The 14,938-nt window shown below is 40.8% G+C and overlaps 1 protein-coding gene across 1 annotated transcript; it reads right to left on the bottom strand.

Annotated features, from left to right (window-relative positions):
• Positions 1–5,576: 5,576 nt before the first annotated feature.
• Positions 5,577–14,631, bottom strand: LOC128490770 (indoleamine 2,3-dioxygenase 2-like). Its single transcript, XM_053462827.1, has 10 exons — positions 14,401–14,631; positions 12,682–12,777; positions 11,202–11,321; positions 10,998–11,116; positions 10,645–10,659; positions 9,888–9,987; positions 9,362–9,479; positions 9,000–9,051; positions 7,246–7,394; positions 5,577–6,145 (listed from the first exon to the last, which is right to left on the bottom strand). Exons 1-10 carry the CDS (start codon positions 14,533–14,535, stop codon positions 5,781–5,783), a joined length of 1,269 nt encoding a protein of 422 aa, XP_053318802.1. The 5' UTR covers positions 14,536–14,631; the 3' UTR covers positions 5,577–5,780.
• Between the last annotated feature and the right edge of the window lie 307 nt (positions 14,632–14,938).

The following is a 14,938-nucleotide window of genomic DNA, read 5'->3' as shown; positions in this document are numbered from 1 at the left end:
GATGTGAGCTGATGTGTTTAACGAGAACACTGATCCACGAGAACATCAACAATAACATGGCTTGGGATATACTCACGTACGAGGGCACTGTAACCCTTACACCGCCAGCCAGCGCTGCATACAGAGCCGGGTCTATTCCAGGATCTGTATTATAGTAATGTGCATGTGTTATACGCAGGGCAACATATTATACACAGATCGGTATGTACCGTATCAGCGTTTATCAGAAAGCTGCATGTTCCTGTATTATACACTGAGCGACGTATACCGGTATTAATTACGCACCGAGCGGCGTATACCTGTATAAATTACGCACCGAGCGGCATATACCTGTGTAAATTACGCACCGAGCGGCGTATACCTGTATAAATTACGCACCGAGCGGCGTATACCTGTGTAAATTACGCACCGAGCGGCGTATACCTGTATAAATTACGCACCGAGCGGCGTATACCTGTGTAAATTACGCACCGAGCGGCGTATACCTGTATTAATTACGCACCGAGCGGCGTATACCTTTATTAATTACGCACCGAGCGGCGTATACCTGTATTAATTACGCACCGAGCGGCGTATACCTGTATTAATTACGCACCGAGCGGCGTGTATCTGTATAACACACAGAGCGGCGTGTATCTGTATTAATTACGCGCAGAGCGGCGTGTATCTGTATTACACACCGAGCGGCGTGTATCTGTATTACACACCGAGCGGCGTGTATCTGTATTACACACCGAGCGGCGTGTATCTGTATTACACACCGAGCGGCGTGTATCTGTATTCATTATGCGCAGAGCGGCGTGTATCTGTATTACACACAGAGCGGTGTGTATCTGTATTAATTACCTGCAGAGCGGCGTGTATCTGTATTACGCGGCGTGTACCTGTATTATGCGGCGTGTATCTGTCTTACGTGCAGAGCGGCGGGTTTCTGTATTATACACAAAGGGCAGCGTGTATCTGTATTACACGCTTATACACAGAGCACTATGCATCTATTTTACATTTACATTCCATTCATTTATATATCACCAGCAGATTCCGGAGCGCTGTTACAAAAGGGATTCTTCTGTTATTTCATGAACAGTTAAAAACAAGTATTACTAATACATATTATATATTAGTATACAGTACTGATATTGCCTCTACGGGTATAAAATACGGTCACGTAAATAATATTTATCTTTATCGTAATTACGTTACGTTGGCAGATCCAAAGGAAAATCTTTTCCGGTAGCAGCTGCGACACGCGTCGCTTACAAATCAGTTCTAAGCGGGTGAAACCGATGACCCCGGAGATCTGTTCGGTGTAGAGAACCGACATAACTGGAAACAATTCGATATTTTTTTTAATCGTTTTTTTGGTATTATAGTTACTGAGGTTCAAAAATGCAAATCGATAAAGTTCAATGTACTATCGTTGGTGTTCTTCTGGACCGACGTTAACGGGCACTTGGATACTTTTGGTGACACGGCCATACCCTCTCCGGCAGTGAAGGGGTTACGATGTGTGCACAGGAAACACCCAAAAGACCTTGGATAGAAGAGGCTTCCTGTATTGCATTGTGGATGGAGACGCCAGACTCGGAGGGGGAGACAGACTATAAGCAAGCGAGAATACTCCTTCACTTATCACCTCTAGGACTGCATGTACCAAAATACAATAAAAAAGCTTTGCACCTCTAGGACCTGACCGAGCCATAAAAGGACTGGAAGAGTGAGCTCTAGGACAGGGCAGCTCATTGTGATAGGCACGTATAGGCAGACTTCTAGGACTCGCTTCTTGGACCTCGTTTTGCGGTATTGCTCTAATTTTCCTCCTCAGCTGCAATAACAGTAATATTCGATGGAGTCGCTCACGTTCCGGTGTCTTTTGGTGTGTACTGAAACACCGCCATATTGTGTGGGGCGAGCCTGGGATCCCAGGCAACTCCCAGCTTTTAAAAGAAGAATCAAGATGGTCTAAAAGGTTTTGGCCTAAAGAGCATGCAATCCTTTCCGGCAAATCGCCTGGCCAAGGCATGGGCCTCCAAGAGGATCTGGGCCTTGGACATCTTCCCAGATGATAAAATGGATAACCCCGGGGAATGTATATTGTATACCCATTGCAAGTCAAAAGCACATTCGCAAGTTTTCTCACGTTAAACTCCCAGTTACTACACGTGAACTCATGTGCGGTTCGTGCTGCAAACAATAGAGTATTACCATAGCGACCCAAAAAAAGGTTCCTGCTGACTGGACCATTCCAATTGTTGCCATGGGGATAAACCACTTGTTTTTTTTTAAACTTTCCACCAGTATTGCTTTTATGCCATACGTGAAAATGTGAAAGTGCTTTGGTACGGATGTCACATTTATTCCATTATCTTTTATTTATGTAGCGCCAAAACTTTCCGCAGCACTTCTTACAATCCATACATTCAAAGAACTGACAGACAAACCGAAACACAAGGTAAAGAAGGGCCCGTCTCAGTATGCATAAAAATAAAAGGTTTGCGGTATAAAGAGTCCTTTTAAAGGCCCTCATAGCTACAGCCCTGAACAAGAAATGAGTAAAAAACCTTCTTTATACGGAGTGATGGCTTTTATAAATCATTATATTTCTCTTTATAATAAAAGCTATACAATAATAAAACACTCCTGGTGTGTGCCTATATGAGTACGTGCTCGTGTTTACGTAGCGGTAACTGAGTGTACAGTCATCTGTCATCATTCGCTTCTCTAAACTAATTTCGGGTCTCCTGTTTACGTTAAAAAAACTTTGTAAAATAATGTGTTGAAAAAGAGAGAACTTGGGACGGATCCAATAAGGAAAATAAGCTAGCTTTAGCTTTCTTACTTCTGACAACGCGTTGTGATGGACCAGCCCTGGTGATCTCCACCTGCATGATTTAGGAAGATGTCCAGGCTCCTGAAAATCTGATTACATCTGTAAAACTTAACCCGTTATTGGGTTTTTAAACTTTTCCATTACTGAATTGAATTGAACAATAACCCTACTGGTCTTGAATATGACACAGTGATTGAGACTCAAACCTTAATCAGTCCTTGGTCTCGCTCTTAGATTTAAAATAGCTTAATGCCTATTCCAAGCATGTTTAAATTCCCTAATTGTGTTAACCACTTCTGCTGGTGGGTTTTTCCACTTATCTACCACCCTCTCAGTAAAGTAAAGGTTGGATCTACTATGTAGCATGGTGTCATGGTACACTTTGGCTCCCATGAGCATATGGTGCAAAACACTAAATGTGGAACATTTGGCAGGAATACCTCATTGGTTTTCCACTAAAAATATTTTATGAGAGATGTACTGGGTTTATTCTCCTGATTTTGGTTATGACTACAGATCCTTTAATAGAAGAAGAAGAAGAAGGAGAAGAAGAAGAAAAATGAGAAGAAGGAGAAGGGGCCACTTTAAGGACCAATAGGCCAGGGGCTTGCCCTGTCTTGGAAGTATATTTGTTACTCATCTGTGTTGGAAATGCTTTCAGTGCATTAATACGATACAATCCGATACACTTGCAGGGCTCTTCCATTCACACAGTGATAAAAATGTTTCTCTTGCCCATGTCTTAGATCAAAACATTCCATGAGTTGGCAAAACTCTGCTCTCGATTCCTAGAACTCCCCCGTCAGGGGACACTTCCCTAATCTGTCACTAACGCGTATCTCTGTTCTGGATATTACAGGATCCTCCCAGAGCATGGGATTATTACAGTTTCTCATTCACAAAAGTCCATATGATGCAAAAAACATGAATTCACATTAATGTTCGCTTGTGATGCGGGGAGAGCTAGAAAAAACCGACTCGGAACTATCACAAGCAACAGACATTGCTGTGAGAATTATCATAAATCTTTCTTTTGGGATGGGGTAATTCATCGATCTTCTGGCCTAATGCCAAGGGTTATAAAGCCAGAGGTGCTTTTTTTATCCCATGGGGACATGCCTTACCTATTGGTGATCGCGCAAGCCATGGGGTTAATGCACTGCACCTGGTTTTTAGCGCTTGACACTTTGAGCCTCTGAGGTGGCCACTTATTTATCTTAAATGCACCTTTTGTTGGGTTTTGCATTTATCACAATTTAGTTTCTTTTTCACCATTTTCCCAGTGCTAAGCACCCAATGATGAAGGGGGCCACATCGTTCCCTTTCAGTTCTTGGCTTGTCCTTTCCAGAGGAAAGCCAGTAAAGCCCTGCGGAGTTCACCAGGGAAGATCCAAGCCTCGCACTGGCCTTCTAGCCGAGGTGGTGGAGAAATGTTTTGGGCTTTTGAGCTTCTCTGAGGCTTTCTGGTCAAAGTTGAGAGGGTAAGAAAACTAAGGCTTGGTCAACTGTGGTTCGTCATTGCCCCTTGCATGAGACACTTGGATACGCATTTGTTTTCTATTGACCTACACCTTGGGCGTCACAAAATTTCCTTCTTGTGAATTGTGCTGCAGGAAGGTTACTTTCATTCGTTACATCATGGTTAATTATAAATTCCCTTCTTGAGAACTGCTACAGGAAGGCCGCTTTCAGACTTAAGATCAGAGTATAAGGTGCGAACTAAGCGTAATGCTGAATTGTAGAACGGTGTAATATTTCAATACTGCCACCCTGTGGTCATTAATATGATAAACCTGTATGTGAGTGCTTGAAAATGCACTCACTGGCCACTTTATTAAGTGCACCTGTTCAATTGCTTGTTAACAAATAATTGCTAATCAGCCAATCACATGGCAGCAACTCGTGGTCAAAACTTGCTGATGTTCAAACCGAGCATCAGAATGGGGAAAAAAGGGGATTTAAGTCACTCTGAATGGTGGTTGTTGGTGCCAGACGGACTGGTCTGAGGATTTCTGAAACTGCCGATCTACTGGGATTTTCACGCACAATCATCTCTAAGGTTTACAGAGAATGGTCTGAAAAAGAGAAAATATCCAGTGAGCGGCAGTTTTGTGGATGAAATGCCTTGTTGATGTCAGAGGACAATGGACAGACTGGTTCGAGATGACGGAAAGGCAACAGTAACTCAAATAACCACTCGTTACAACCAAGGTATGCAGAATACCATCTCTGAACACACAATTTGTCAAACCTTGAAGCAGATCGGCTACAGCAGCAGAAGACCCCACCGGGGGCCACTCCTGTCAGCTAAGAACAGGAAACTGAGGCTACAATTCACACAGAATCACCAAAATTGGACAATGGAAGACTGGAAGAACGTTGCCTGATCTGATGAGTCTCGATTCCAGCTGCAACATTCAGATGGCAGGGTCAGACTTTGATGTAAACAACATGAAAGCATTTACCTGAGTATTGTTGCTGTCCATATCCCATCCTCTTCTGATGGTTACTTAAAGCAGGATAATGCACCACGTCACAAAGCATGATGCAAGTGTGAATCACTGTAAGCTGAGTCAGTGTAACATGATGACTACACATGGGTGCATAAAGTGGGCCAACACGTGCCTTAGGGGGCTACCATGTCTTTTAGGAAGCCATCTTGGATATGAACTGCCTGCACCGAAAAGCTGTGTATGGCTGGGCAGGCTGGCAAGAGCTCCAATGCGACAGGAAAAAAAAAATCAGAACCAGCGAAAGAAAGACTTTAATAAATTACATGACATTTAAACTCATATTTTACCACATAATGTGGGGACTTGCAATTTTGATCCTGGTCTCATGGCAAGTTTTTTTCTTGGATAATGACTTATGGTAGCATTGCTGATGTAATTCATACAATTTAGTGGCCTATGGGTTATCTAACAAAGTAAATCATTTAGTTAGGGTTATCTCAGCTGTTCTCTGCTGTATTGCTCTTTAAGAGGCCCTCTTTACAGGTATCCCTAACACTCTTTAAGAACACCATGGCCTGCGAGCCCCCTGTGCCCCTCTCCTGCACCTTTATGACCTCTTTCTCTTTTACGAGCTGGTTCGTCCGTGCCCGTGCACCGGCGGCTGTCACAAATTTGGAGACAATGCGGATGTGAAGGGAGCGTAGCTCAGTAAGAGCAGTAATGCACTGGTTAAAGGCTGCTAGGAGGTCAGGGTCTTCTGATCTCTGGATGTACCCGGCCAGATTAGGAACTTTCTTAATCCGCTCTATGAAGTCCTGGTGTGCGGGAGGCATGTACTGACGCATCTTCAGGAGGAAGTCAGCTACGGTAAAAGAAGAGGAATCAATGATGAAACGAGGGTGCACTGCGATAACCATTACTGCGTCATTACTCTTCAATGTTAATCCACCTTGAAGGAACTTTCTTTCCACCAACATCCCATTTCCTGGTGGGTCCACAAACATTACACAAATCTCACAAGTGCATAAGGAACACCCTACTCTATTCCGTGATAGATTGTGTCCTCATCCTTACAGTGGAACTGTTGCTGTGTGTAGATTAATTTATTGAAACTACCTGTAATGTGTTCTGTTTAGTTTAGAAGTTCACCTCGTTAAAAGTGAGACCTCTTAGTTTCTCTCTCATCACCTAACCTTATGAATACTGCCTGAAACAATCATTAACATAAACAGAAGATAACCTAATGGGGAGCAATCATGACATTCTTAAAAACAGGATTTTAGGATGTTGATGCTGGTTTCCACGCTAAGTATATAAAGTGTGTTTCTGTTGCATATTTATCTGTAAACTCCATACTATGGGTTTTAATGAGTGTATAAAGCGGTAAATTGTAGGATTTAGATAAAGCAAATAATCTGTTTTAAGGCGGATCTTAACATCTCTCTCACTATAACTCCAAGAAACTCACTCACTACCTACAGCATCCTTATGCTTAGTGGAAGATATGGACGCGTGCTCTATGTACTATACTTCGGGCATTGTCTTGCTATGTTGCCCCACTATGGTGATCACTGGCCAGTTGAGGAGATCAGAGGACCTGGCCAGTTGACTAACAGAGCTATAGAATCAATCAAGGTCTGTCCTTCTGCAGCTTTGGATGCCTGACATGTTGGGGAGTATGGAGGCTCAAGCTGATCCATATGAGATATGATATTCCCGTTGTCTTGTATGCAGGTGTAAGAAAGATGGGGTCATATTTGAGGCATCTATCCTTTAGAAGAACAGATCTACTGGCCTTCTACTAGAAACATGGAAAATAGATATTGGACTCATCAGAAGGGAGCCCAACACATAAACATACTGTGCATTTACCTCTGTATGCTTGCCTCGTGGGCACTTCTAGGCAAGTGTCTAACTTTTCTAGTGAGAATTGAGACCTTGTTCTGCTTTAATTCCACTTACCGCTCTCAGGTTGATGCTGAATTCCAAATAATTCATCGAAGACGTGAAACACGGAGCTCTGGGCCGCACTTCCCCCGGAGAAATGTAACGGCTCCTCTGCTGCCCCCTCATAAATCAGGCCATCAGGCATGGATGGGTTATTCTTCCACCTGAATAACAACATGTGAGGGCATCGTAGCTGCACTGCCAATGTTATGCATACACCACGGCTTTCACCAAGACCACTTGTACACACAGCACAAGCATTGTATTCCTTCATGTAGATACTTTTATACCGTAGCGCACGTGGACAAGAGACATCCTCACATGCGCCAAAGGCATACCTGGGAACTCTCAGGGTTTTCCTCTGAGTCTCAGAATTTGACCATAATCACTTAGGGCCACATGCTAGTTCTTTCATATTCTACACCAGTGACATATTTACTTTGGGCACTGCCCTAGGTCCAACCTAGAGCAACAGCCCCAGCCACCCCCCGGCGCAGTCAGCATCTCAAACACAATAAAAGCCACCTTTAAGAAAGGCAGTGCAGGAAAATGACTTCAGTAATGAAGCAAAATGCATGGATTCTGGCCAGTTGAGGAGAGTAAAGATCTTCCATCTAACTGGCCCTTTGAGCGGTGGGACACTGGGGGCTTGATCACCCAAGAGGACAATTGCATCCCAGTTTTGTACCTGAGGGTCTTCAACCCCACTGGATCTGTCGGTCTAGGCCAGAATACTTCCCTGCTCTACACATTCACAAACTCTCGGGGCCTGACATTGAGTCTCAGGGCTTCTATCCCAATGTCTCAGAGTGCATGGGTAGGTTGTCGGGGTCACATAATCTGGAGCTTCATTGTCTACTCTCCTTTAATGACATATGAGCATCCTGGTTGATACTTTTCAGACTGGTAAATTACACGTAATCCCTGCTTGAATACTAATAGTTTAGAATCTTTGCTTTCAGATATGTTGCAGTTACAATTCTTTTTACAATGATAGTAACCTTTGGAGTCTATATGAATAGGCAACAATTTGCAGATTAATTCCAGACCATCATCCCCTATCTAAAAAAAAACAAAAAAAAAAAACGCATTCATTTTATAATGTTTCACACAAGCATGTGGAAGTATGTGCTTCTTGACATTTTTTATACAACCCTCACTCCCAAAGGAAATCTCTAATTCCACTACTATCCCTAAAAATACACTAGACTTCCTGGGGGAACCAAGGGAAAGGGGAACTAAATTTATCCTGAAAAACAAAAGTATGAGATACTGACCAAAGAACGAACACGAAGACGTGATAAAGGGTGGATGTGAGAAAGGGTGATATTTAGGGTGGCAATGGGAAGGCATTTTTATTGCACAAATATAATTATGATCAATGTTGCATGACTGTACCAGATTCGATCCCATCTAATATAACTTATTTTAAGCTCAAACTCACATCAACAAAATATGTTGTAATTTGTAGCCTATTATGATGATAATCTCCCGGAAAATCGCCCTTCTAACGATATAAATATAGCTATTGCTGCTCATGATCTGGGAATGCCTGGAAGATCTTCCTGGGTGATGAACACATCTTCTAAAGCAATTATAACTTCATGAATTTCACAGCACATACATTTAGGATTGGACCGTATAAGGCCACTTCTCATGTCTTCTGGAACCAAGCATGGTGGCCAATTAGTTTTTGTAGGCCTTGGGCATATTGGAAAGAGGTTGCCATCCACATTGTGGATCCTCTGTTAACAACAGTACACACTTACCCCGAGAGGAAAATCCGGATTGTGTTGTAATATACATCAGAATCCACATAATCTGTGGAAAAGCATGATGTGAGTGAGCACATAACTGAGTGAGAATTACTAAGGGAATTGAAACATGGGATAGACATATTCTGTATATACGACAATAGCAAGGACAGAGTAAGGTCTGAGTCTTTACGGTAGGAAAACCTAGCACACTAGATGGGTTCTTATCTGCCATCAAATTCTAAATTAAAATAACATGTAGACAGAGATTATTTCATTACAATGCTTGTGGTTTGAACATTGAGGATGCGATGCTATTCAGCAGAAAAGTGACATCAGAGAGCATGAAAGCATGGATAATAAACCAACTCACTGACCATACATAAGACGCAGCGCCTCGCTCATCTGGTTGATGGATAGAGCCATGTCCCTTAAAGCTTGAAGCAGATTCTGCCTCTCCTCGTTTATCATGGCCTTTACTGCCTGAATGACAGCCTACAAAACAAAACTCTCTTCAGAACCCCCTAAACAGTCACTATAACATCAGACAGATCATTTTTAGTTGATATAATCAACTCCGGCATTTCAGTGCTTATTAGTTTGTTATGGGATGGTGACCACCATGAAACATCGCATCAGGTTCCAACTTGTGCCATTACTATGAAAAAAACAACCATGGGTTTATCAGTCTCTTTCCACCCATAACAGTGATCCAAATGGACAGATTCCCAATATATCTAGGAAGCACAAATGCCATACTTTTCTAACTTCCCAAGGTTTGTGAATTACCGCCAGTTTGTCTGGTATTACTTAAGTCATAGCAAGAAAAGGTCCAAATTCATAAATGTTAGATTGTTGGATATAGTGAAGAGATGTTACTATCCCTTGCAGGGACGTCCTCACCTTGACACCTGGGATCGCAGCCACTTCCACGAGTAAGGTGACCAATACAAAACCTTGTAGACTGTCTCCTCCAGGGAGTGACACAATGGTTGACAAATTCCTACAGGACAGAGATACAAATATTTGTCATTTACTGGCTACTAAACTGTTTACCATCCAAGACATCACTGACACTTCACTCACTGATCCTGCAGAGAATTATATATATATATATATAAAATATATACAGAGAATGCATAGTAAAATTTATCGTTCTGTCTCAGGGATACGCCATGGTTGGCTCTTTATACTGCATAGCTAAACGATGAAATGAACGGTCAACTCCTGCAATTACAGGGGAGATCTCTGAAATCCCCAGCTGGAGCATCTCGGGTGCACAGGGCATCTGATCACTCAATAGATGGATCTGCCTATGGTGAAGTGTGACAGAGGCTAACACCGCTCCTGTTTAGGGGTTCTTGTCAGTTCCTTTGATGAATGTGTGTTTGAAGGACTGGGCAGCATTTTATTTTATGTTGTCGGATGTGTTTAGGCCCACTGTACCAGCACTTACTGACCTACCTGACAATGCTCGCCCTCTTGAGTTGAGAATTGCTGCCTCTCTCTTGCAACCGATCAAAGCCCCATTTTCCCATTGAGTGTTAGACATGCAGTTTCAGCCCATTTACCCATCCAATGTCAGGGACGACATTAATATCTAAAACACCCCATGCTTCTTCAGCATGGAAAATAACAAGTGATCTATAGATTCACTTACTCTATGGTCATCGGCCTGCGTAGGATCCATCAGGTGCAGAAATAAGGAAGGAAAGAAACAATTAGTACAGAAAGAAATTTCCCGGAGGGTAACCCACCTTATCCAGTGCTTTGTGTACTTGCAGTGTATGGTTGTAAATAAAGCCAGTATTGCTGTTAATTGCTAGATACACAAAGGGGAGTAGGGAGGGAGGCAGACCCCAACCCAACACCAGTCTGCATCCCCCCGGTTACATTCAGTGTTGCTCTCTGGGATAAAATGTAAACACAGTACATCTATAAAGACCTTTTGTATCATGATTGTGTAAACAGGGATCATAATACACATACTAACCCTGTAGAGTCTCATCTTACCCAAGGGGGTCCTTCCGTTTCCAGTTGGCCAACACAAAATCAGCGTGGACCATAATTGATGGCAGACCAAGAACTTGAGATAGTTGGTGATATGGGATGGCTATGGATCGGGGCAGCGTCTGAGTGGCACAGATAAAGTCATTAGATGATGACCCACAAACAAAATCAGAAAAACAAAAGCAGATGCACTGCTTCAAGTCTCACCTTAACTGCACCTTGCTCCCCTTCCTGCCATATGTATCCCATGACAAGGTGACTGAGGATGACCCGCGCCAGGCGCTGCTCCCGGTAGCCTGTAAGGTGTTGTAAACCTAGCTCCGGCATCTGGACCAACGGAGAGGGTCGACAGGGTACAAGTCAGCATTACGGATTAAAAGAAGAGTAGTTCAGCTATATTTAAATGACATAAAGACCTAATTTATTAGCAGCAAATGCCATTAGCAGCAGTTATGAATGACCCACTTGCGCACAAGAACCCTTGGGGGGCCCTAAGACCCAGGACTCTGCACTGCAACCAACTAGGTTGATCGTTCTGTAATGGACCATTATGGTTGTACTAAGTTTCCTAAAGAAGTAATAATCATGTCACATAATATTGGCTAATTAAGCCTTTGGCAAATGTTAACATGTGATCTAGGAAAGTGGGAGAGCATCAACAGCTTTTATATTGAATACCAGTGAGACAGCTTGCATGGTAAGCCAAGCATATATTATAGAATATCAGTGACGATGCAACATTTATGAAATATATTTCCTTAACTATAATTTTTTAATATAAATAAATTCCTTACTACAGCTGTGGCTGAAAATCACTAGATCTCAACGCTTCAATACAATCGCATTATTGGAAGAATTATTTTTGTGGTCTACTAGGATATAAATAATGTCAGAGATTTTAAGAAGGAAACAAAAGAATGTGCAGGAAATGATAATGATAGAAGCAATAACCGAAAACACATTGGGATAGATTTCAAAACAACATTCTTTAAAAAAAAATATATATATATTTTACTCTATGATAGAATCTTCAGTCCTGCTGCATCTTCGAGTTGCTCTCCTGCCCTCTAGTGGTCATAGAGAGTGCTGCACATAGTTGGGAGCTGCCAAATACTGTAGATCAACTGGGGATCCCCCAACAGTTTTCAAACAAACAAATCCCCATAAGCTCAATTGAACAACATTATTAATTCATAGCACCCGCCAGCTTATGCCTCTGAACGTTATGTGGCACAGTGCATTTAAGGTTACGTTAGCATGTTTAATTCTTCCCTCTGGAATTTAAGTATATAAAAACAGCACAGAAACTTTTACGATTTGTCTGGTTTTACGACAGTAAGGAATCAGTGCTTCCTTTTCTATCACATGACAATTAAGGGTTACAAGTTTCTTATTAAGTAGGCAAAAATGCAGATTGTTAGAAATGTTATAAACGTTACCACTGCCTTAATATAAAAATACTATGGGCCCTGTGAAACTAAACAGGCTACGTTGACTGCTTTTTTTTGTACCTGGGAAAATGAGGTACTGTACATAAAAATGTAAGCGCTATGGGGTAATCATAATGCAAATTATCTGAATGTCATTGAACTGTAAGGCCTTTTCATCTTTCCTGCTTTGCGTTTTTTTAGGTTTTTTTATCAGGAAAATGGGCAGATTAGATGGACCAGATGTTTCTGTTACTCACCTGTTGGACTTCTTCACGCAACTTTTTGGTTTCGATCAGTATGGGTAAAATTTGTGCAATTTTCATCCAGGGCTCGTAGTATTCTGGAAGAGTGTCCTACGTTCAAGATGATATCAAGTCAAAAATATTAGCCATGTTGTTCTAGAACATTACTTACAGATTAGTGGAGTTACTTTTGCTCTGTTTTTGACGGCATGTTAGCCACCTCTGACATGTGATCCATTTCTGCTTCAAGGCAGCACTTAATAGCCCCGACCTCCTACTTCTCCTTCATACTACGGTTTCAACTTTAGATACTTTTTAACCATAATACTGTCAAAGGGCAAAATAATTTTACAGTGACTCAAATAAAAAAAAAAATATTGTGCAACAAGGTCTAAGATGTTTTTTTATTTGTGAATAATTTAAGGGACCAGTCATTTTTTAAAAAAAAATATTTACAGAAAAATATTCTGTAAAGCCATTTGGCTTTGCTCTTTTTACTTTAATGGCACATTAGCAGGGGTCTCTCCACCTAATGTATCGGTTTGTCTAAGTCTGACAATTCTAGTCTTGTCCTTGAATATATGTATTGTAAGAAGCCCTGTGTAAATTATTGGCGCTATATACATAAAAGATATTATAATAATAATAATTATTATTATTATTATTAATAATAATAATAATTAGCTTGTTGAGCAAGTCTTGGACGTTAATGCTAAAAGAGATTGCATTAGGGACACATAGTGTTTCTGAGAGTTTCATTGACTCCTTCTCTGCCACTTTAAGTAAAATATGTTTTCCCATTTCAACAAAAAGAAGCTGGTGCATTTAGAAAGGGGCAGAAGCTCAATGCAGAGACATTTTATATTTCATTTAAAAAATATGTGGATTAAGCTCCAAATTTTGGTGTACACACTCCTTATTTCTTATAGTTATTTTCCTTCCTACCCTTTGCACAGCACGGCTGAATCTAACGGTGCTATATAAAACAATAAATAATAATAATAATATATGTATCCCCAACTAGTAATAAATAATATTCATGAAAAATACATATGAAACACATTAATTTATTTTGTGATTATATTAAACTTGTGATACATGTTTTTGACTTACCAAAACTGGGTTATACTTGCATCGGTATCTTAGATGTTTGCATTTTTTATTAAATTTATCTCAGGTGACTGAATACCTGTTATAATCTTGGCTCGTTGTACTGTTTGCTCTCAAAGTCCCATTCATTCTAGTCTGTAATCTCATTTGTAAACCTTTACTTTCTATTAGAAGAGCTGACAATCCGTTTCATACCTTTCAGAAAAGCAGACTTTGCTGAACCCATAAAATGCATGGATTATACAGAGTTGCTTTTACTATTAATAATAATTATTATTATCATTATTATAGTACATCCGAATACTAATACATGCAAGGTACCGTATTTAAAAAGTAAAAATTATAACGAGACAAAGACAGGTATACAATATCTAGTATCATATATACCTGATTTGTTAACCTGTGCTAAATATCTTTAATATAAAAATAGGGTAAAATAGGAACGTTTAATATATTAGCCAGGCTGGGCACAAGAGAAAGAACTTAGAAAGCATAAGGAAAAGAAAGACTGAATGGGTTTTTATCACAGCGGGATACAAAGTAAACCAGCGTTTATTTGCTATAAATTTATAAAAGAAAATGAACAATAAAGCAAGAAATATATAATAATTTCTATTCTCTTACCTTTGGGTTCTCCAGTATAAAGCCATAGTCTTCAGAGATGTGATAGTCTGCCAGGTTAACAGCGGAGAAGTTATCGCTCCCCATCGTCACGCTTTGAGTGCCTGCAGACCCTTGGATGTCTCGAACCTTTAGCATAAAGGAAGATTCCCGATTCCTTTAAATAGGGATTAGCAGCTGATTAGGAGTCAGGGGCAGGGTCCGGCGAGAGGAGACGCATGGGTTAGATGCGGCTCATTTTAGGACTATAAATGTTTTGGATACCATTGAATCTTCTTTGCTATGTCAATATTGGTTTAAACGGCAGGCAAGGGCAGAAACATTTAGAAAATACTGATAAATAGACAATGTTTACTGAATAAATCAGTGTACATGGGACAGCTTTGAAGTAGGGGACATAGGAGTTAATTTGTGAAGAGACTTTTATCAGTCAGCATAAAATTTATAGAATGATGACACTCATTTGGTGATGAATGAATATATCATTTCTTTAATAATATATTGGCAATTCATTTGAAAAGATGAGATTACAAAGGATAAC

Source organism: Spea bombifrons, chromosome 4, assembly GCF_027358695.1.
Source record: "Spea bombifrons isolate aSpeBom1 chromosome 4, aSpeBom1.2.pri, whole genome shotgun sequence".
Classification (NCBI taxonomy): domain Eukaryota; kingdom Metazoa; phylum Chordata; class Amphibia; order Anura; family Pelobatidae; genus Spea; species Spea bombifrons.
This window is presented reverse-complemented; position numbering and strand designations above follow the sequence as displayed.